This window comes from Prunus persica, chromosome G5, assembly GCF_000346465.2.
Source record: "Prunus persica cultivar Lovell chromosome G5, Prunus_persica_NCBIv2, whole genome shotgun sequence".
In the NCBI taxonomy this organism is placed as follows: domain Eukaryota; kingdom Viridiplantae; phylum Streptophyta; class Magnoliopsida; order Rosales; family Rosaceae; genus Prunus; species Prunus persica.
In genome coordinates this window covers 9,597,628-9,622,592 of record NC_034013.1, presented here as the reverse complement: position 1 = coordinate 9,622,592, position 24,965 = coordinate 9,597,628, and the positions used below count along the sequence as shown (strand labels likewise).

The following is a 24,965-nucleotide window of genomic DNA, read 5'->3' as shown; positions in this document are numbered from 1 at the left end:
GACATTTGGTTATTGTTTCCTGTAGTTAATTCTCATTATTAAGGGGGTCCTGAAGACTGGGTCTACCTTTGAAGAAACAAAAAACAGAATAGGTCTATGTTTGCCCATGAAGCCAGAACAAAGTATAACTACACTTCTCATAAGCAGTTGTCTTATTGATGACATACAGTAAATGAATGTTTTTTATTTGCAAGATTGAAAAATGCAAAAAACAATTGATTTTGGTAAAACCCCAAATGAATACAATGAATTTTATCTTTTTTTCCTATATGTAAAACCTTCTAGCCTCCCCACCTAATCCAAGCTTCATCTCAGGTAAACTACTATCTTGTGACCTCTGCTCTGGCGAAAGATGCATCATTGATCTGATGCTGAGGTAAACACATAATTCATGAACTTCATTTTGATAACTATGACTCCAATCCATTTCTGATGGATTCAAGAACCTGAATAACCTCAGCCATGCTTGGTCTTTTTGAGGGGAGCTCAGATGTACAAATCAACCCCAATTTCATAACCTGAATCAGTTCATTCTCTACCAAATCCCTTAAGCTTCTGTCCAAGCAATCTGAAGCAAAGCCACTCTCCAGTAACTGCCTAACATATTCACACAAAACCACCACCTCATTTGCGGTTGGTCTCTCTACTGGTTTCCTCCCTGTGACCAGTTCCAAAAGAATTACTCCAAAGCTATACACATCACATTTCTCACTCAGTCTCAGACTTTGAGCCAACTCTGGTGCAACATACCCTACAGCATTGTGGAATTTGGTTAAACCATGATTATCCAAAATGGGAAGCAGTTTATTCAACCCATAATCAGACAACTTTGCCTCATATTTCTCATCCAAGAGTATGTTAGTGGATTTAATGTTGAGATGGAGAATAGGAGGTCTACAGTCATGGTGAAGGTAGGCAAGAGCTTTCGCCGTTCCCATAGCAATCTTAAATCTCCTAGACCAATACAGTTCACTATTGCCTCTGCTAGTGCTTGGGCCTGGATAATGAAGACCGTGTAGATTGTCATACAAATTCCCATTTGGGACAAATTCAGATAGCATCAACTTCATTGTTGAGGACCAGTAGTAACCTTGAAATGCTACTAAATTGGGATGCTGAATGTTGCCCAGTCGTCCAATTTCTTGCTCGAATTCATCTTGGTTTCTGATCCTTCCCAGAGTTTCAAGCTTTTTAACTGCAATTGAGATGCCACCTTCAAAAGTAGTTTTGTACACTACACCAATTGATCCAACACCTATAATACATTCTTTGCCAAGCAAAGCTCTTGTGCCAGACTCCCAGTCTTCGTACCTTGAGGGCAAACTTTTGCTGAAGAGAACCAGCTTCCCGATTATAACATTTGAATCAGTTGAACCAAGTGGCGTGCTCTCAACGACCATTGTCACATCAGCTTTCTTTTTTCTGCGGGCTCTGATGTTCATAATTGATACCAGACATACTCCACTAAGAATCACTGCAGCGGCAACAATTGCAATTATGGCAGGCACACGAAGAGCCTTGGGTTTTTTCGAAGTGGGAGTTAGAGTACCATTGCCATTTGCTGAGCAAGGCTTATCCAAAGGGGCACCACAGAGGAAGGGGTTGTCAATAAATGCATAAGAGCCATAACCTTGAATAGCTGTAGGAATGGTGCCTGAGAGTTTATTGGAGGAGAGATTAAAATAGGTCAACTTTGTTAGGTTTCCAAGGGAAGAAGGAATTAGCCCAGAGAGTGAATTTTGTGACAGATCCAGATATTGTAATTTGGACAGGTTTCCTAGGTCTGGTGGGATGCTTCCGTTGAGCTGGTTTTTATGTAGGTCAAGGATTTCAAGGTAAGTCATGTTGTAAAGATTTTGAGGTATTTCTCCCTCCAAAGCATTACCAGAAACATCCCTGCAGCAACAACAACATAAAATATTTATAAGTTAGATTGAAAGCAGTCTTGATGTAAATTTAAACAAATGTCGTTATAGTATTTGGACTCACAGCTCACGAAGAAACATGCAATTGCTTATATCATCGGGTATGTCACCAACAAGGCTGAGATTGTGCAAATCCAAGACCTGAAGTAGCTGAATGCTTGCAAGATTCTTTGGAATCGTTCCACTTATTGAATTATTGCACAACTGAATCACCAAAAGCCTATCCAGATTCCCAAGAACCTCTGGTATGCTCCCACTCAGCCTATTGTACCCCAACTCCAGAACCTTGAGACTTCTGCAATTTGTAATGCTCAGAGGAAGCTCTCCCTCTAACTCATTCCAAGAAGCATCAAAATACTCCATTCTCTCACTACAAGTTGCAATCTCAGGAATCTTCCCATTGAATACATTATGTGATACATTGAAATAAGTAAGATTGCTTGATCCAAGAACCCCAAATGGTGCTGAACCTTTAAACAAATTGCTACCAAGATCCAAAAGTTTCAAGCTCTGGCACGTTGAAAGCTGCTGCACAACATCACCCGATAAGGCATTGCTTCTCAGTGACAAATAATCTAACCTAGGAATATCGCAAATTCGCAAAGGAATGCCACCACTGAGATTGTTGAAGGAGAAATCAAACCCTTCAAGATTAAGGCAATTAGCCAATGACTCCGGAATTGAACCCAAAAGAATGTTATGAGACAAAGAAACGAACTTGGTTTTGTAACAGTGCTTAAACAGAGCTGATGGAATCTCCCCGGTAAAACCATTCCTTGACAAATCCAGAAGCCTAATGCTAGGCAAGTCACCTATAAACTCTGGAATCGAGCCAGATAGCGCATTTGAGCTAAAATTGATCTTCCACAATGTTTGAATATCAGCATACTCATTTGGTATATTTCCCATAAAGCTGTTCCCAAACAATGTCAAAACCCTCAGATATTTCAACCCGGACAAAGCCGGAGACAATACTCCACCTAAGCTACTGTTCCACAGAACTATCTTATCTACAAACCCAGCAGAGTTACAGAACACACCATGATAATCTTCACAAGGATTCCCACTAAGAACCCATGAAGCTAACTTATTGTGCGGATCATTTGTTATGTTTCCTTTAAATTGAAGCAGAATCTCTTTCTCAGTTACTGAGGAAACCACAATGATTGCCAAAAAGAAAGGAACAAAGCATAAAAGAGCATGAGAAAGACGAAAAGTATGAAGCTTTCTCATGCTAAACACAGTTAATGTGAGGTAAAAGGGGTCTACCCGTTTGGCATTATGGTAATTGGATCTGATGGAGATAAGATCCGAGTTCTGCTGCTACTTTGCTTTGAGTGTTGCACTTATTTTCGAGTATGAGAAATGCCCCATCACGATCATGACCAAATAGCAACATTTTTCACCTTCTGGGTCTCACTGGAATTGCAGAAATCTCTGAGGATTGGACCACATTTGTACAAAAACAAAGAAAATACTAGTTTTAGAATCTCTGCTGGTTTTTCACTTCTGGGTTTGTCTCAGTCAAGGTTCAGGATTCAGGAACAATAAAAGATCCAAGATTTATGAACTGTTTTGTCTTCTGGGTTGAAGCAAAGCATCAAAATCTGAGCTTGGCTTTTAGGGAAGGAAGAGAGAACAGAGAAGTAATGGAAGGCAGGCAGTTATGGGCTTAATTGTAAAAGGAAAATAAAAATGGAGGAAAATAGTGACCTCTGCCTTCGCTTGGCTGGAAAGGAAGCAGGTGAGAGAGTGGGAGCCAAAATTAATGTAACTGCTTATAATAGTCTGAAAATTCAGCAGTTCGCCTCCACTTAACAGAAGCTGAACCACGTGCATGCCCTCTCTCTCTCTCTCTCTCTCTCTCTCTCTCTCTAATCTGTATGTTCTATGTAGTATCTAAACACAATGATAATGTTGAATTAACAAAGAGAGAGAGAGAGTTCAGACCCAAAAAAAACAAAGACCAATGTGTCTTTATTTGTTCTCTCTCAGAACCAAGTTGGGCCTCTCTCTCTTTCACAGCATTGAGCATTCATTCTTCCCCACCAACCATGCCACCACTTCCCATCACCACCATAATTGCTATGCAAGAAAATTAAAGAAAAAGAAGAAAAAAAGAAAGTGAACAAGAAAGAAGAAGAAGAGGGTCTTTCTAATTTTTGTCTGTACTATTTGCTGACAAGTGAACAAACTCTCTCTCTCTTTCTCTGCTTTTGCATTGAGCCGTTTCAATTGAAAGACTTTGAGAAGACATTTGTTCCCTTATTAACTAATATCATTAAATAATTAATCATCTAAGCATATTTTAATTGTTCTCTCTATAATAATACATCAGATCATTAAGATACAAAACAAAAAGAAGAAGAAAAAGTCGTCTTTAACGTTGCATTTGTATACTATATTTTCCAGCTGGAAATGACAAATCATCTGCATTAAATATGATGTCAAGTTCTTAGATCATGCCACGTGGTCAACTGGGTCTCTTTCATTTTTTTTTTCTTTTCTTTCTTCTTCTTTTTTCTCAATTTGAGTTTTGCATCACTTCTTCCATTCAAATCTTGTCTTTTTGCATTTGACTAGCAAATATAGGAAGAATCTTCGCAGTGAACTTAGCAGACCCCAACCCAAATTTTGCTTTTAAAAGAAAATTGAAGAAAAAGAAAAAGTATTTAATACCCCAAACTGCAACAGTCGGCAATTTCATTGGTGGTCCAAATTCACAGAAAAAGACCTATCACAGTTTTATAATTTTTTTTAATATCTATTCTTTTTGCCCCAATTTAATTCCCCTCCTCCTCTCTATCTACGTCAAAGGATACTTCACAAAGAAGAACATGGAAAAGGTAAAAGAAATATTTATAAAAAAATGGAAAAAAGAAGTGTGGTTGCACCACAAATGATTGAATATTGGGTTGGTTGGTTGGTCAGGCAAGCACTGCACTGCACAGGATGGTTTGGTAGATGTAAAATGTGGAATTCATTCTTCACCTTGTATCTCTCTGCAGAAATTGTTTGCCCATGTACATTCGTTGTGGCATTGGATCCGAATCTTCTTTTTATTCTGAGCAAAACACAATATGTTACATGCAAATGGTTCATTTCAAGGAAATATTTAAATCTTTAGCATAACACCTTCATTATGCCTGCTTTGGTGTGAAAGTGAGTGTGAGAATCAAAAAGCCTACGAGTGTTCCTTTACCTTTGGGTTGATTGGGCTCATGGACTTTGTTTTTAATCTAGTATTTCTTAGTTTAGCCCAGTGCATCAAATGTTCGGTTTGACTTTTAGTTAACCTGATTAAATAGAGTTAATTAAGTTTAATACTTTTGAACTCAAATCAATTAATTTCTAATTGACTTGCAGATCAATGATCTTAAGTTCGAACTCTAATAGTACCTTTGTAGTTTAGGCTATTGTATATGGGCGTATAATCATCGAAGTACTAAAGTAACCGTCCCCCGACGACGATCCCTTTAGAATCATACCCATAAAAATTACAAGTCACAATCCTCAAAAAGAACATCGGTAATACAATCAGATAGTCCCTCAAAATCAAAAAGCAAGGTAATCAAACCATTTAGCATATTTAAACCTTATAAAAAAGGCAATTTTAATGTCAAAACAATAATTTATCGGGTGAGTTTAGTCAATTTTGTAAGGATTTCGAGTGTTTATCAGATTGTGTCAAAACAATAATGTGCATGATGATGCGCATCCCATGATAAAGTAAAAAAGCATGAAAGTGCTGGAAAATGTAAGTTAATGACGAGTAATGCTTGACACACTTGAGAATATTACGAAATAAATCGTACATTGCAATCATTAACAATTCACACAACTCATATAATACCAAGAATCTCTTACCTTTTTTTTTTTTTTTTTGGTTGGGTAAATTTTAGATTTCAGTAATCCCACATATGCTCTTGGTACGTCAATTAAGATATAAAGTGGTTTATAGGTTGTTGGTAGAGAAAATAATTAAATGAAAAAGCATACTTTTCTTTTGGGACCAAGAATCAGAATCTCTACAAATTTATGCTCAATGTTTATTTTAATAGTAACAAATTAAGTTATGATTTATCGACTTTTGGTCAACAAAGCATGATTAGCCACAAAGATAACCCTTTGCCAGAATAAAGTTTGCAATAAACTGTTAAACAACGTTGAAGTCCTACATTGTGGAAAACCAAGGAAGCTTTAGATCTTGTGAGGTCAACAGCACAACCATAGAGGTGTCCATTGATTAGAGCATCAATTAATCAAGGTCATCTGCCATATGTATTGTAATTTGCAATTGTAAATTTCGTGACTGGCTTCGTTTTCTGTTTTTTTTTTTGGTACTAGAAATGATAGTCTAAACTATTCATCCACTCCTTGAGAAGGGTGATTCGAACTTCGTTAACTACATGGCTCCTTCATTGAAATGAACCATTTTTCCTTCCTACCAATAACAGTTTGACTCATGTGCGAAAATAACTCATTAAGAACAAAGAGAGGGCAAGTAATATTGCAATACATCTTACATGAATCTACATGACCAAAAACATCTACAATTAATATACTAATGAGTGGTTCTCTATATACAGTCAAGAATCTTGCAAGAGTCCAATTAGATCCTTCAAGCATCATTTCAAGCATATACAAATGACAATTGAGAGAGAGAGAGAGAGAGAGAGAGAGAGAGAGAATGGAAACAAATTTACGCTTGTTTTAAGGAACAAATGGTGGTATAACAGTGTCAAGCATGTTGAATGTATGTCATGGCTTCTTCTTCTCCGTCTTCCACACAGTTCATATTGCATCAATTTTGAATACATTAACAATAACAGATGAAGTCATGTGGTAAAAGAAACTTCATCCGCATGCAACCGTGTCTTTGGCCTGTCTTGTGCCGCAGACGGTTTTCCTGCAACAAAAACGAGAACCAAAAGCTTATTGCAATAGTGGTTCATCATCCTTTTGTAATTCCTTGAGCTGCCTTTTAGCATACACCGTGAAGAAAATTGTGGTGGCCACAGTCAAAGAGAAGCCAACAACAGTGAAGATTATTTGTGGGGCAGAAAGACCATGGTGCTCATGTGAAGCATCTGCCAACGTCCGTATTAGGATCCCACTGCAACAAAAGCAAAAGAAAAACTTAGCTGATAAGTTAAAGCACATTCGATTGTTTGAAAATCTAAACAGAGAGCAATGTCCATGAGAACAATATGGGAATATCAGTAAGAACGAAACAGATGTATTCTGTTTTGCACTCGAGAACAGAAAAAAGTTTAAAATGAGAACTTCACAAAGTTATTGCCCACAAAACATTTCCTATATTGTTCCCTCCTTTCCTGTCCAAACTTTTGCTAACAAGTCACAACCAGCTCAATGCACAGACCAGATTGAAAGAATGAAATGGAAGAAGAGCTACCAGTTAAGGATAGTGGGGGGACAAGAGAAATAAGCTTTGTGGTTCAAAAAGCCTGCGGTGTACTCAAAGCCAGCCACACTGCACTTATCGTGGCTGCAATTACCAGGAATTGATAGTGATTCCCTTGGCAACCATTACCAATATAGTGATCAGGTGCGAAGACATGCCAAATGAAAGCCAATTCAGGGCCAGTGCCAAATGAAAGCCAACTCAGGGCAGTACTAAAGAAGGTCAGGATAGCTGTGACTTCCAACCATCCAACCATGTGACACCTATATTGCTTAATTGTTGGAAACCCCACATTTTCATGAAACATGAGAAATGGAGATTCATCAATGCAACATATTGAAGAGAGTTAACATTCTTCTGAAATAAGGAAATTACCAATTGTGAATGAGTTCTGGAAAAAGATTCAACACACTTCCAAGATCACCTTTAATAGACGAACAAGAACAAAATATACATATTTTTCCAAACCCTACTAAATAAGTTAGGAGAAGCACAATCCAACATACCAGAAGTTCTCATTTTACAAAAAATATAATATCTTGGAGTTCTCACAAGAATTTCAGACAAACAAGATTAAATAAATACCACCCATGTTATCATGCACATAAGAATTTGTTTTGTAACCAATTTAAGAATTCAAGCAAATATATAAATATAAATGTGTGTGTATATATATATATATGTATGTATATATATCATAAGATGGTCTTAAAACAATGGCCGAGTTCTAACAATAGAGACATGAAAACACATATGAATCTATGAGTAAGAGAGAAGGCGGTGGATTTTACATACGTGTAGATGGCAACAAATGTTTCTGGCACCATTCCCGCCAAGGACCCCAAGAGATAAGGAACATACTTTACATTTGTTGCCACAGCACAGTAGTTATAAATAATGTAAGGGAACGGAGAAATCCTGATTAATGTTACAGCTCGAAACTGATGAAACCAGTTTCCTTCACCAGCTGATCTTAGAACGGACGCTCTCTTTGGGTATTTTTCTAACCATCCCTGCATAAGAATGGAGAAATGTTAAGTTAAATTAGACTAAGTGCCTTCGCACAGAGAGAGAGAGAGAGAGAGAGAGAGAGAGAGAGAGAGAGAGCAATAACCCAAAAAAAGGAAGAAGCTAAGTTTAATACAGGGGTTACACACTTGAATTTTACGATAGAAGAGAGAGCCCATGAAAAATGGAAGAGATACACCCACAGCTGCTGCTGACATGATTAGAAGAAATCCATAGCCATAACCAAAAGTCATACCAGCCACCCACATAGAAGGTGACGATGGTAAAAGTAGGGTGGGAAATAATGCAACAGAAGCAAAGACGAGAACTGCAAGCACTGGAGTACTGAACGTCTTTGTCTCCCAGGTAATAATTGGAATAATCTCCTGTAAACGACTTCATCATTAGTTAGCTAGTAAAAGACTTTATATATGAGGAAGTATGTCACAATCTCTCAAAGTTGGAAACAAAGCTAGTTGGAACAGGAAAAGTAACCAGCAATCATTTGTAATACCATTTAAGATAAGACTTAATAGCAGTACTACATTCTTAATATCCTATGTTTCTTCATCAACGCAACAATTGTTTTGGGCAGACACCATGCAATGAATTAACAGGGATACGAAATTATCTACTACCTACAGTAATATAATTAAAACTCAGCTTAAACCTTCCAAAACAGACTAGGGGAAGCAGAACTTTGTTATAAGTGACGTAATTTGTATGCCACATAAATGACTGCAGCCATAAATATATTCCAAAGTTCACCACAAGCTCCAAATTATAATCCAAAAAGTACTACATGAGTAGCCAGTACCCATTTCATCAAAGCTCAAATTAGACGTGCCTTGTATGCAAAAGAGAGCTATTCGCACAAAAAGGAAACGCTTTCCAGGTAAAATTTTATAAAAGGAATGCAAACAATTAATCAAAAACCATTCCAGTAGCAGAACCACCAGACGTAGGTTGATTGCATATAGAACAAAAAATTCATGCATTCCAATATAAACTTTACACAGCCCTTTATAAACATGCACTAGACAATATGAAATCAAGAATATAAACAAATCAATCAACCACAGTTTTGAAAAAATTGCCCTATGAAAGAATTGAACGAAACCCAAAACCCAAAAACCAAAAAACTAAAAGAAAAAGCACAAATTACCTTATCCATGAAGAAAGGTCCAACCCATTTGACAAAAACCCCAGCCAACAAAACCAAGCACATGACCAACAATACCAACCGAATCCAATACCACAAAGACGCTAACTTTTTTGGGGGAGAGGGCTCCACCGGCCCCTCAACCCCCTCCGCCGGTCCGCAATCGCCATGATCACCCCTCAACTTCACATAGTCCCTTTTGTCATCTTCACCCCCAATTCTCAAAATCAGCTCCGGCACCACCTCTCCCCGATCCTCACTTTCGTCATAGGTCATTGAAAAACCCAAGAAATTTGGCCGCGCCAAACCCCAATTGGCCCCCTTTTCGGTTAGAAACTGCGAGAAATTGGGGGAATTTGGAGCCCTAGGAGAGAGAGTGTGCCGAATGTGAGGGGTTTCGTGATCAATCAGAGAGCCGCGTGGCCATGAAGACTGGTAGATGGGCAGAGGCGATCAATGGAATCACAAACACACGCAAACACAGAGCCAAAAACTCACACAGCCTGTAAAGAATTAAGAGCCTGTTATACCTTCACAACAAAGATGCTATATATTATATTACTAAATTTCGACGCTACCACCTGCCAAAACGGTAACGTTTTGGTTGATTGTAACGCGTGGCGTAAGGAGAAGGAAGGAAGTAACAGGTAGAGTAACGGTAAGATAGGCCGTTGGCTTGCCGTTTCTTCCCCGTCACAGTGAGTGTGGGGTTGAGTGGAGTTGAGTGACTCACTGAGCCGACTCGCTCAGTGTTGGTCCTTTGGATTTTTATGTTTATGTTTATTTTAACTCGGTATGTTCCAAATTGGAAAATTTAGTATTTGATGTTTTTAATAACTATTGTTGATATAAGAGGATAATATTAATTAATAATAATATTATGATCTAATTTTAATCCAATAATGTCAAAACACAATTATGTGAGAGGAATAATTGACCAAATAACATAGGGAATTTATTATAATTAGGGTTTTGACAACCAGGAGAAACAAAAAATTGGGGTTGGACAGGAGAATGGGAAGAGAATTAAAAACTACTATTTTTGGAGAATCGAGTTTGCTGGAAACATGATTTGGCAAAACTAGACTTGGAAGGCATCTAAAATTAGATCATGCAAATTGTGCCTTGTAGCAATGCACACAATGAGTAAAGCAAGCAAACTCCACCTAATTAAGCTATGTACTACTAAAGCTAGGTCCTTTTCTCCAGCTAATTAGCTTTATGATTTTTTTGCTCTAGTCATTGAAGGAGATTTCTCAAATTTTATTCAAGAGGTTAACTTAATGTCACCGAGACATATTTTGAAACAAACATGCTTGCGGACTCTTTAGGTAATCATATCCTTGTAATTGGTTTTATAAATTATACCTTTGTTCTCTAAAAGTTTTGTATGACTTTCATGTAAGATAGTCCATGTTTTCGTATCATGCTTTTCTTTTCCAATCTAGATATTTTATAGGGGGACTTTCTCTCTTAGTGCCGCAATCTAGCAAAACTTGGGCTCTCCAGATCTAGCATCGCATCTCCTCTTTGTGGGGGAGGAAGTCTCTACCTTTCCCCCCATCTCTCTTCTCTGGTTTTTTATTTTCTTTCTTGGTTCGTGCTCAAACTTTCTTGCTCGTTTTTGGGGCTTCTTGCCTCTTTGCTAGGGCTTTATGCCTCTTTGTTTGTAAGATTTGAAGACTTCTTTTTTCAAATTTTATCCACTACTCTACACATAGATTTGATCAATCATATTCTTGTAGTAATCTCTCTCCTTACTGAGAGTAGAAATTCCTTGTTGTACATTCATTTGCATCCATGACTTTAATGAGAATAATGATAAACACCTTTAAGTCATGTCTTCTATAATGCAACTGTATGGTGCCCTCAATGACAAACAACATAGCCACAAGAGTACATCTATGATATCTCAAGTCTAAGGATTAGTTTGCACTATTGCAATCTATGAGTTCTAGTTTGATATGTGAGTAAAGACTTCCATTCTAGAACTCATGTATTTGATTCAATGTAGTTGTTCTCCTCTAAGCACCCACGCACATATCTTGGTGTCAATACACTCAATGACTTGAGACCTCGTCATTCTCTACATATAAAGAAGATGTTGTGTGTATCGGTCTTGGTGGAATATTAACACCCAATTAATACTCCTACGACCAGGAACATATTTAGGATTAGGATAGTTGTTTTACTGTTATGATAATATACCAAATGTCATGGTTGAAAACAAATAGTCTTGCTCATAATAACTTAATAAGTTATTGCATAAAATATCCTTAACATTAATTATCATATATTTAGTTGACATTAAGAGCATACTACTAACACATGCTTGTCTCATTCTTACTAGGATTAGGATTAGTTTCCTTTTTTTCTTGGAAAAGAAATCAATTTCATTACTTATTGAGGATTAGTTTTGACGTAGGACTAATAAACCTTAGACAATTAGGTAAGTTTAACTCGTTGTTTGAATTTATTTATTTTTGGTTAAAAGTCGGTTGGTTTTTTGTTGTTGTTGCCATATTTCATTATTTTTAGAGATTTTGGTTCTATTTTGTTTTTCTTTTTCTTTTTTTTAATATTTTGAATCGAACACTCCAATTGATTGGGTGGGTCATAGGAACTGAAAAAGCTAGCCCAATAAAATAATTTGAGTGTTGTTAAACGAATTCTAAAATTAATTGAGTACACTTTATAATCTAAGTACATCCTAATATGTATTTAAATCAAAATGTAAAATTAACTAATTTTACCCTATTTAACTACCTAAAATAACCATAATGCACCCTAATACACTCTATCACACAACATCAAACATATTCGAGATTACTAACTGACGAACACTATCAAACCACCAAACCCACCTTGCTGCCGACCTTTTGCGAAACAACACCTTTTTGCATTATTCAAGCACTTTGCCAAGGCCATGGTCAAGATGGGAAACATCGAGCCTCTCACAGGAAGCCAGGGTGAGATCAGAACCCTTTGCATTATAGAAAAGTGAATTAAAATTTTATAGGGATCATATATAACATAAAAGCATGAGATTATATATGATCACTATAAGACAACATAGCCCGAGACAGCTAGCCCAATTTTCTTCAATCTGTGTGTTTGCCATATAAGGTGCTGAAAGACTCAAAACGAAAGAAGGAATTTATTCATTTTAGCGAAACCAAGGATTGCTAACCAAAGCTCAAATTAAAAATTTATTCAAGGTATAGAAATATTTGGACAAATCATCAACCACACTTAAAAAAAGAAACTCAAAGTGGATATGATTGAAATAAGAGCGAAATTCTAGAAAAAGAAACTCAAAGTTGAAGGGCTCTCTCCTATCTGCATCAATGTCAGTCTGTTGGCAACTTGAACCTGCAAACAGGACAGGTATGCCCTAGTTTTAGCCATTCAACAACGCAATCTCCATGAAACACATGAGAGCATGGCAAACGCGTGACTTGATCCCCACTCACCATCTTCTCCAAGCAAAACACACACTCACCTCCTCCTCCCTGAAACACCAACTTCTCCAAGGCCTCAACTGATGCTTTGCTTGCAGGTTTTGGTCTCAACAGTACTGCAGCTTCATCTAACGACTCTCTTACAGCAGCCTCCTCTGTTAGTAGGGCTGCTGCTGCCCTACGAAATAGTTGATTCCTTTCTGTCAATAGCCTCAGCTCCAAATCTTGAAGACCCTGCAACCGTCGAAAATCATCAACATAACCCTGTCTTAATGAGGCCAAACCTTGCCTCAAATCCTCGACCCGATCCTCCAGTTGCATTAATTGATATTGTGTTTGTGGTAATATAATCTCCTTCTCCACGGTGACAAGTATATCCAGCCTCCCAAGTCCAGAGTGAGAAGCTGCTTGGCTAGCCATGGCTTTAACAACAAGCACTATTTTCCTTGTCATAGCTTCAACGTCCTCTAATGGCTCTGTGTTTCCAATGTAACGCTTTCTCCAGCGTAGCCTATCTAGTGGGAATGGGATGTCTCTGCGAGATAGCATGTTTGATATAATATTGCAGGTATTATTGGATGTGAATAACTCGAATGGGTACTTCTCATTAGATTCATACCATGTATTGACGTCTATAATCGGCTTTGTGTCGGTGCCGGTATCCGAAGAACAACGGTGGCTTCTAATGAACTTCCATGCAATTGAAACCTGAGAGTGAGGAATCGAAAGCGACTCATGATCCGGGAAACCTCTGTTCTCTACCTTCACAAATACACTATATTCTGGGGCGTCGCTTCTTCTGGGAATGAGAGCCTGCATTTTATTAAAAGAAGTACAAGGAAAACGATAATCTAAACTACAAGCGATAGAGTTTCTCGCACATACACATTATAAAGGGAGTTAAAACCTGCACGTTTTAAATTAGAAGAAAAGAGATGCAAAAAGGTTTATTGTTGTGTGGTTCTGTTTTAATTACCTTTCCCTTTGTAATTGTGATCCATGTACTACTCCTACTACGACCAGGATTACTAAATTTCTTTAATTTTACTCAAGGACTGATTTCCGTTTTGGCCCCTACCAAACTAAACTTGAAAAAGGATAGTTATTGCCCAGCACCATACACTGGTAAGTAAGAATTATCTTACTGAAAAAAAAAAGATTGTGGCAGAAATTTCAGTAGCTTTGTGTTTGGTTGGGCATCTATTTTGTCTTGTTGAGAGATTTTTTATTTTTTATTTTTGCTGAATACATGTAAATGGGTTCCAAGTTGTAGAGCTTTATGCTCCTTTGCTTGGTTCAATTCCTTAAAAACCAAAACAAAACAAAAAAGATGTTTGCAATTGGCTTAAGTTGAAATCTGAATTTCGAATCAAATTATAATGATGCCACACACACAAGCGGATGCTGTGGAATTTGAATCCAAGACTATTTGGGAGCGCATCAAAAACCTAGATCAATTCAACTAACATCTCATTGATTGATTTAAGTCCTTCAATAACATCATGTTTGCAAGGATTCACTCACAACATACACATTCCAATCAAGCTATATGATTAAAGAAATTGCATCGAGCCTTTGTGTAAAGTTCAGTGTAATAATAAAATATTTTGTTGCAGGCTTTGGCCTAAGCAGTCGAGCTTGATGGTCATCTGATATCTCCTCCATCAACATTCCCATTTCTATCAATATTTCATTAACATCCAAACTTTCTCCAGAATTAATATTAATATAATTGAGCAGCCTTGCAGCGGCTGCACCTGACCTTATAACATTCCAATGCAACCCAGGCCAATCGCCACCTTAAAGCATCAACACTACTCGTAGCTTGGTCACGTGTCTCCTCACGTGGCTGTTGCAGCAAACCTTCACGGGAAAGCACAAAACGGAAATCCTTTAAACATATGTTCAACCTCCCTCCTTATGCCCCCTAACAATTGAAAATTGTAGTCTCTTCAATTTTACAAGGTTCAACTAAACTAAAATTGAAAGAATATATTTAGTACTCTGAAGTCTCACCTTTAAGGAACGTTTGCCGTTGCACTCTCAATTTTAACGATTACATACCCTAAACTTTTCAATTTTGTGCAATCTAGTTATGGCGTTAACTTCATTGTCAAAATTTTCGTTAATTGCTTGCTTGACAAGTCTGGGTCCCATCTATTCACTTATTTCAATGTCAATTGAAGGGTATTTTGTTAAAAAAAATGATTTCTTATTAATGCGTATAATGTGTTCTTTATGGGCGGGAAGACACCAATTACGCAACAATACTCTTCAACTGACATCGAAATAAGTGAATAGGTGAGACCTAAGCTTTCCATGCAATAATGGAAATTTTGATGTCAAAGTTAACGCTGGAACCATATTGTAAAAAATTGAAAAATTAGGATATGTAATTGTTAAAATTAAGAGTATAGGGGCAAGCGTATCTTAAGGGTAAGAGTTTAAGGTACTAAATCGAAATTAACCCATATATTTATTGCCAAGCATTATTATACACTTTGGGGTTAAGGTGGATTGTTTTTGTTTTGTTTTTTTGTGTGTATACGTTTTTTGCAAATTCCGACTTGTATTGTAGGTGCTTGAAGTTTTTAGCTTGGACCAATCCGCAATGAAGGTGGTGACTTGTAAGTGCAGCAATTGGCAAGCTGCACCTAAACTATGCGATTTTTGTAAATTTTTATGTAAAAGAAAATACGAGTGTTGCCCTTAAAATTTTACAACAATGAATTTACAAAAACTTCAAAAATTTATTGGGCATTCCTTGATTTCAAGTTTGGATCACAAATTGATCGTTGTAGACGATGATTTTCGTGATCTTATGGTGTTTCTTTCATTTTAAATCAAGCATATTTTTAAAATAATAAAAAAATTATGCAAATTCTAATGCTATAGATGTAACCACGGACAAACATGATGAATCAATTGAAATTGTGAAAGAGAATACATCAAGATATATATTCATAGAGTCATAGAAACAGAGAATAAAATGAAGGCAATGACAATGATAATTGTCTTTACATTTTCCGCATTAATTCTTCCTAAGAAACTCTGGAGTACAATAATAGATCAAACGCGAATTTATCCAAGGCCCTCAACCAATCGCACAATTGAGGCGTCATCCATCGGCCCAAAAACACAATCCAAGCTTGCAGGGGACAGAGTGGTAATTATCCCATCCCGAACGCGGAAGAGTTTTTGCAGAGCATACTGGAGTTGGACAAGACCAGCTGAAACGCAAACGTTGTAATCCTTTAGCAGTAAGTCCCACTCTTCCTTGAGTGCCCTGGCCTTGATCTCGTCTTTCATGGCTTGGTACTCTTTCATGACCCGCTCGTGGTCATGGCGGTTGCCGGGTATCGATGAAAGCCTGCACCTCTTACTCATCATGTTGCCGACGACGACCAGAGACAGAAGAGAAGAGAACGAGAGAAATGGGAAGCTTTGTGCCCAAGAATTGGTTGCTGTCTCTGCGGGTGGTGGTATCTGATCTCGGGCTGTGTTTCCTTTTATACTTGTTGGTGAACTCCTTGTGGGAATGGGAAAAAATAATCCTAATCCCATTAGGACTAGCTAGGAAATAAGATGTTGGGCCAATGGGCCAATGTCAAATAAGCCCAGGCCCGCAAAATTAAGCTTCAGAAAATTAAATTGTATAAGAGCCACTTGCCCTTCACGGGCGACTTGGCCGACAGTCGCTCGCCAGCTGCTGCTCTGCGGGTCCCCTAAGGGCTGAGATTTTATCTCCATTCAAAATGGATTAGATTCATTGACCTTTACCTAAGCTGCTAAAATGTCCGAAAAATTACCTAAAAAATCCACCGGGTCCTTTTTTTGTCTTTTTCATATCCCCATAATTACCCAATGGCTAGTATTTAATCCAAAGAACCAAAAACATTGTAAAGTAAATGCATAACCATCAAATGGTCCAAATAATTCAAAACTAAACACCGACGATGTTATTTTCTAAATCTTATCGGAATTTTAAAATATTTAAGTGGATTTGTTGAGGAAAAAAACTTAACACAAAAACGAATTTATACAAGAAAATTATATTTATATCTCTCTCATTGAACCAAAAATATGATTTACATCAGCCAAAATTGTAAAGGGAATGTAAAAGTAACTTTACACCTCAAATTTAACTATAGTGTTGTTATTAAACAATTACCATTAATTCCGATTGCTAATATTATGCAAGTTTGAACATTACTTTGTCAATCAAATAAAGTTGACAAAGAAGAATACAACATACATAAAATCACAAAAACAGAGAATTAATTCAGGCAATAATTGTCCTTTAGCTAACATCACATATTTGCAAAGGGTATTTCCATTGATTAGTTGTGTTGGTAAGGTGCTTGTAAAATCATCGAGCGTGTCATGTGGTTAACATAAAATCCTGCAATTGATAATTATCTTGACATGATTTATGGTAAAAATCAGGGAGCACAATTTTCTACAGGTTAAATATGTATTTAACACGAATGCGATGTTAGCTAAAGGACAATTGAGAAAACATTTGAGAAAAATTCTAGAAAATAAAGTAGTAAAAATTAAAGTTGAAGGGGGCTCTCTCTCCTATTTGCATCAATGTCATTCAGTTGGTAACTTGAACCTGCAAACAGGGCAGGTATGACTCAGCTTTAGCCATTTGACAACGCAGTTTCCATGAAACACATGAGAGCATGGCAAGCATGTGACTTGATCCCCACGCACGATCTCCTCCATGCAAACCACACACTGATAATCTACTTCTCCATCAAACACCAACTTCTCCAAGGCCTCAACCGACGCTTTGCTTGCAGGTTTTGGTCTCAACAACACTGCAGCTTGATCTAACGGTTCTCTCACAGCAGCCTCTTCTGCTTGTGTTTGTATACGGTATACCCAACGCAATACTCAATAATTCTTCAGTTTCTGTCAGTAGCCACTCTATTTCTTGAAGATATCCTCTAGCTGTCGAATAGCATCAGCATATAATGAGGCCCAACTTTGCCTCATTCCTTGATTTCAAGAATGAATTTATAAAAACTTCACTAATTTATTGGGCATTCCTTGATTTCAAGAACTGTGCAAGTTCTAATTGATGTAACGGACAAGCATCATGAATCAATTGAAGTAAAAAAGAATACAAGATATATATATTCATAGAAACAGAGAATAAAATGAAGGCAATGACAATGATAATTGTCTTACAATTTCAGCATTCTTCCTATGAAAACCTGGCTATGAATTGTACAATTAATAGATCAAACGCCAACTTCTCCAAAGCCCACAACCAATTGCACAATTGAGGCGTCATCCATCGGCCCAAAAACACAATTCAAGCTTGCAGGGGACAGAGTGGTAATTATCCCATCCCAAACGGGGAAGAGTTTTTGCAGAGCATACCGGAGTTGGACAAGACCAGCAGAAACGCAACGCAAACGTTGTAATCCTTTATCAGTAAGTCCCACTCTTTCTTGAGTGCCCTGGCCTTGATCTCCTCTTTCATAGCTTGCTTCTCATCAGGTACTCTTTCATGACCCTCTCGTGGTCATGGAGGTTGCCGGGTATCGACGAAAGCCAGCACCTCTTACCCATCATGTTGCCGACGAAGACCCCAGAGAGAAGGGAACCTTCTGTACCCTAGGGCGTTTTGCTTTTTTCGAAAACAGTATAGCCGCGCGGCTACACTATTTATAAAAATAAAAATAAAACGACCCCTGTAAAGCCGTGCGGCTATACTCTATTTTTATGTATAGCCCCTCTGCTATACTATTTATAAATTTAAAAAAAGACCCACCTGTCGCCTAGTTCCTGGCACGTGTTTGAGCGCGGCTATACTATGTGACAACACCTACAACTTCACGGTAAAGTCACCGTCTGTCAGCTGGTACCTGAAAAAGGGCACTGGCGTCGACTCCGGCAGCAGCCGACTCAAACACGTGGTCGCTTCTGAGCTGTCTGTGAGGCACTTGTATGAGATCGCCAAAGTGAAGCAATCTGAGCCGTATTGCCAGTACTAGCCCTTGGAGTCCATTTGTAAGTCTATCAATGTACGGCTAATTCTATGGGGATTAAGATTGTTAAGGACTTAGATTGTTTTGGGGGAAAAGGTCACATTTTGAAACCATCATCATTATTTTGAGAAAAAGATTGGATTTTTGTTTGGTTTGAGAGGTTTTGCTTGTGACTTGTTAGTTCTATAGTGATTTCGTCAGTGTCGTTCATGAGCTTTGTGTAATTGGGTAGCTTCTCTTGTTTACGAATTTTGCAGTAGCTTTTCAATTTGAATGAGAAATGAGGATGGCTTGCACTTCATCAAACTAGCGCCCAGCCTAGCTTGTATATGGATCCGTTTTTATTCATGAGGCAAAATAAGACTCAAATACATAGAAAAAATGGAAATGAAAAAGTCAATAAAAAATTAATTACAATATATCATTATATTAAACAATATATAAAAAATTAGTTTGTTTAATTTCAGCCACCTATTATACTCTAATCTAATAGTTGAAAACTTGTTTCAAATAAAAAAAGAATAATTATTCGGTAAAAGAATATTTTTGTTAAAAAAATCGATTCTATGATGACGTTAGTAGGGCTTAGTTTCCACGTCATCAAACTGCTCAGCAATTCATCATCCTTGACAATTTGACATTTTGTTATCGAAAATATCCAATAAGGTCTTTATTGCCAATTCAAAGAGATTCGAATATTTTAAAAGTATAGCCGAGCGGCTATACTCTTCAAACATATTCCGGCCGAACGTGAAGCTTGCACTCGCAGAGTACGGATCTTGCACTCGCAGTCAAGCCATTTCGCTTCTCTATCAACTCAAGTTTCGATTTGTTTTCTTTGGTTTCGGCTGCTTTGTCCTCAGGGTTCGGCAACGAAAAAAGACCCACCCGCCTAGCTACCGCCTAGCCGCCTAGCGACCGCCTAGCATCCTCGCGACCGCCTAGCCGCCTCGCGCCCGCCTAGAAAACGCCTAGCCGCCTCGCGCCTTCCTAGCGACAGCCTAGCCACCTCGAGCCCGCCTAGCTACCGCCTAGCCACCTAGCCGCCTGCCTAGGCGGATTTTTCGAACACTACGATTGACTGAGAGTCTGAAACAACAATGGCCTCTTTCAGCGTCCTTTGGCTTCTTTTGCAGTCCATTCTTTCTCAGCTGCTTCTGGTTTCATGTGTCCATGGCTCAAAATGCTACAATCGATCCATCTGAAGGTACTAGCCATCTTTCAGGTATAGTATAAATACGTTATGTGATGTGTACCCAATGATTTAATCGAGAATGCAGTGACGGCATTGATCTCAATATTCAAGCAATGGGACATGCAAGCCCTGCCTATCAGTGGAGGAGAGCAATGCATTGGATTTTCTATCAATGGAAGCGAGTTTGAAAAGCCAGAGAATAATCCAGCCATCACTTGTGACTGTACTTATGACAAAAATACTACCTGCCACATAACCAAACTGTATGTTATTACCCTCCTCTCTCTCTCTCTCTCTCTCTCTCTCTCTCTCTCTCCATATTCTTTAGTCTTGTGTTGTTGACTGTAGCAAATCAATTAATTATCAAGTTTAGAAAACTAAGCAGAACATGCCCGATATATCAATTGTAATATTAAGTGCCTAACTGCTCAATCTTTTTTCTTTCCAGTCGAGTTCATGCTCTGAACAAACGAGGGGTGTTTCCAAAAGAATTTGAGGCTTTAAGATATCTGGCCGTTTTGTATGAAGTTTTTCCAACCCCCTTCTCTGTTGTTTAGTTTATCGCAAGTTAACATTTTCATATAAATGACACAGGTTTCTTACCGTTCAAAATTGTCACGAATATTTTTTATACTCAGATCAGAGATTAATCGCTGGTCATTGCATTTTGTTTCAATTCTTGTAGGAAACTTGATATGAACTATTTTCACCGGTCCCCTACCAGCATTCATTGGCAATATGTCTGCGTTGACAGTACTGTAAGTAGTGAAACATAGACTCCCAAGTGAGTTATACCATATGGCCAAAGAAGCACATAGTACCATACATAAAATTACTTTGTTTTTATCCTGAATTATAAACGGGTGCTAATATCTTTAATTGATATTTCCATTCAGGTCAATTGCCCACAATTCATTCTCTAGGCCCATCCCCAAGGAGCTTGGAAACCTTAAGGAGCTAACAATGCTGTAAGCACAGACAACCGAGAAATGCTCTATTGGGACATGTTAAATATAGAACCCCCTATCATTTAATTCTATACCTCTTCAACATGACTTGTTGCAGGTCCTTTGGATCAAATAATTTCTCCGGCACACTCCCTCCAGAACTTGGTAACTTAGTCAATCTCGGGCTATTGTGAGTGCTTCATTTAACTCATTGAATTTGAATCACATGTTGCAATGTTAATTATTTTCTCTTAAATAAGTGGTTTATTTGTTAATTCATTATCGATGAGCAAGGAATGCGTTTATCGTATGAAATTGGTAGCAATCACTTTATTTTTTTCACAGTTACATGGACAGCTGTGGACTCGGTGGAGAAATTCCGTCAACATTTGCTAAGCTCATCAAAATGAAAATCCTGTAAGTTTTTTGTTTATTCAGTACTCTGAGATTTCTATTCTGGGATGAGCTTACTATGAGTCAACTTTTTGAATTTTAGCTATGCATCAGACAATCCTTTCTCAGGAAAGATTCCTTCTTTCATTGGGAATTGGAGAAAACTGATTTCTTTGTAAGTATGGCAAATTTTAACCTTCTGCAGTTTATGAAAGCAGATCTGCATGGCTGAGATGGGTCTTTTATTCACAAGCATCTCAAATGTTTTTGTAGGAGATTTCAAGGGAACTCTTTTGAAGGCCCAATACCAACCAGTTTTTTCTCAACTGACTTCATTGGAATCTCTGTAAGGGCAAATGCTTAGTACATTTTAAACTCTCTCTCTCTCTCTCCCCTCCATTTACTGGGCATCATTTATGTTTGTGTATGATAATGAAGGCGAATCAGTGATATATATTATGTGAGCTCGTCTCTTGATTTCATAAGAAATTTGAAGAACTTAACTGATTTGTAAGTTAACACCTCATTCATTCGCGCACTGTGATCAAACATCGTTTTCCTTTTCAAATTGAAAATCTTACTCCATTTACTTGTCCACTAATTTTTTTTTTGGTGGTGTAACAGAGTTCTACGGAATACATTAATCAATGGTAGCATCCCTACTGATTTTGGAGAATATCAACGTTTACAGATACTGTACGTTCCAGCAGATATATAAGCTTGAATCCCAAAGATACCAATTAATTTTCTTATCATTCTAATTGTTCCTCTAACTTATCACTCATGTTGCAGGGATCTGTGTTTCAACAATTTAACAGGCGAACTCCTCCCAAGTTCTTTGTTCAACATGAGTTCTCTTACATATTTCAATATTTGTAATAAGGCCTGCCTTCATTATTCCCCTTTTCTGTACTTATGCCATTGAATTTCCTGCTCAGAAACTTAGTCGTTCATCTGACCTTTTTCTTGTTTCTTTTTTCTTTTTTCTTTTTTTTCTGGGTGCCTCCTATAATTGATATGGCCAGATTTCTTGGAAACAATAGTCTGTCTGGAAGGAAGGACAGAATTATTTAAGGGTTAACAGAGCAGTTGCGAGACCCTTCAAGGTTAATGTGACGGAGAATTACCTGGATATTCATCTGTTCTAGGCTGGTAAGGGAACATGTTGCATATATCTTCTGTCAATTGATTGACACTGAATAATTATTCTGTTTCATTGCTCAGATACACCAGCTACTCCAGGAAAGAAGAACAGGACTGGTTTGATAGGTTGTATTGCAGTCCCCGTCGGAGTAGTGATCTTGCTATTATTATTTGCAGTTTCATATGTGCGGAGAAAAACATCAGAAAAAGATGACGATGAAGGTAAAAGAGCAATGAGCATATTATTAAGGGTTAATTCTGCATGCGGTTGTAGGTTCTCTCTAGTGTTGATAAGCATATTTGAGAGAAAATACTTCTGATATGTTGTTTCGAAATTTAAACCTATGTCATACTCTCTTTTGAATATGCAGATCTTCTAGGATTAGGTCTCCGACCAAATACTTTCAGTTATGCTGAGTTGAGAGCTGCAACAGAAGATTTTAATCCTTCAAATAAGCTAGGAGAGGGAGGATATGGACCTGTTTATAAGGTGAAATCTATTTTACATCAATATCTGCTACTTTAAAGTAATGACTTTGACTTCTTACAAAAAGAAATTGAGAGAAGCAAAATAGATTCTTTCTACTTCCCTTTCATGTCACTGAATTGTATTTCTGTTTATAGGGTACACTTTCTGATGGGAGGGTAGTGGCTGTGAAGCAAATTTCAGTAGCATCTCACCAAGGGAAGAGTCAATTTGTAACCGAGATTGCTACGATATCTGCAGTCCAACATCGCAATCTAGTGAAATTGTATGGATGCTGCATTGAAGGAAGCCACCGTATTTTGGTTTATGAGTATCTTGAAAACAAGAGCCTTGATCAGGCACTTTTTGGAAGGTTTTATAGAGCCTTTATCCAAGTTTTTTACTCAACCATTTGTTATAATTTTTCACTGCTGAGGAGTGAAGATTAAAGAAACCAAAAGAGTAATTATCTGAATCAGAATATTCTGCAGTTTGAAGTACACTCTGAAGTTACATCCAAGTTTTTTCCTTGAGAATAAATCTTCTTTCACTGCCTTGGTTTTCTGCTGGAAAATAAAGAAAGAAGAAAACTACTGCTAGTTAGTTTTTATTAGTTTTTGCTCTGTATAAGGGATTATTCAATTAAGTATCCTGAACAATTAAAATATGTTAAACCAGCCCACTCTCATATCAAAACATATTTTCATTAATTTTCTTTTTCCTTTTTCTCTTATATGTGCATTGGTTGTTTTTCCATGTAATGTTTCAGGAAGAAATGACTTGCACCTTGACTGGCCTACCCGCTTCAATATATTGTAGGGAACAGCAAGAGGACTTGCTTACCTTCATGAGGAGTCAAAGCCCAGGATTGGACATCGAGACGTCAAAGCCAGTAATATTTTGCTAGATGATCACAAGAAAACACAAAAATATCAGATTTTGGATGGGCAAAGCTTTATGATGACAACAAAACACACATGAGCACCCGGGTTGCAGGCACAATTCGTTTATGTTATACATTGTTAATCATGACTAGGAAGGGTGTAACCCAAGCAACATTTTTAGTAAGCATTTGATAATCTTGTAGAGGCTATTTGGTGCCGGAGTATGCAATGCGCGGACGTCTGACAGAAAAGGCTGATGTTTTTGGTTTCGGGGTTATTGCTTTGGAGATCCTCAGCGGGAGACCAAATTCTGACAACAACTTGGATCCTGAGAAGATTTATCTTCTTGAATGGGTAAGAAAACTTTGCCTAGCTACTTTTACTTTAGCATTGCTGTGAAAAATTCTTTATTATTTTCCTTTTTGACCATGCCATGATGTTTGTTTTCAGGACATGAAAACGACCAGAGTCTGGGGCTGGTTGATCCGAGATTGACAGAGTTTGATGAAAATGACGCAACTAGTTTGATAAAAGCAGCTCTCCTCTGCACTCAGGCTTCACCAATGATGAGGCCATCGATGTCACGTGTGGTGGCAATACTTTCTGGAGATATTGAAGCAAGCACTGTTATGTCAAAGCCAAGTTATTTGGCAGATTGGGATTTCAAAGATGTAACCACAACAAGTAGCTTTTTGGTGGATGATGATACCTCATCAACTGAGAGCAATGTTCTCCTCAACCATCAGCCTGAAGGGAGCACAACTGGTGCTAGCCCCAGGATTGACCCTGCCCCGTCGCAGGTAAATGTGACTGGATCAATGCTCACTGGCTTTATAGGAGAAGGAATGTGAGAAAGAAGGAGTTTCCATTGTCTTATTATTTGGTATGAGAAATGAGGATGGCTTGCACTTCATCAAACTAGCCTTGTTCTGTTTATGAATTCTCTTATTA

At 37.7% G+C, this 24,965-nt stretch overlaps 2 protein-coding genes and 1 pseudogene across 2 annotated transcripts; 1 reads left to right on the top strand and 2 right to left on the bottom strand.

The window, feature by feature from the left end:
* Window positions 111-4,124, bottom strand: LOC18777340 (probable LRR receptor-like serine/threonine-protein kinase At1g12460). Its single transcript, XM_007210315.2, has 2 exons — window positions 1,990-4,124; window positions 111-1,896 (listed from the first exon to the last, which is right to left on the bottom strand). The coding sequence occupies exons 1-2, from the start codon at window positions 3,156-3,158 to the stop codon at window positions 411-413; spliced, it is 2,655 nt and encodes an 884-aa protein (XP_007210377.1). The 5' UTR covers window positions 3,159-4,124; the 3' UTR covers window positions 111-410.
* On the bottom strand, window positions 6,406-10,040 carry LOC18775928 (transmembrane protein 64). Its single transcript, XM_007210463.2, has 4 exons — window positions 9,524-10,040; window positions 8,508-8,744; window positions 8,146-8,363; window positions 6,406-7,041 (listed from the first exon to the last, which is right to left on the bottom strand). The coding sequence occupies exons 1-4, from the start codon at window positions 9,794-9,796 to the stop codon at window positions 6,861-6,863; spliced, it is 909 nt and encodes a 302-aa protein (XP_007210525.1). The 5' UTR covers window positions 9,797-10,040; the 3' UTR covers window positions 6,406-6,860.
* LOC18777522 lies at window positions 18,523-24,965 on the top strand (annotated as a pseudogene).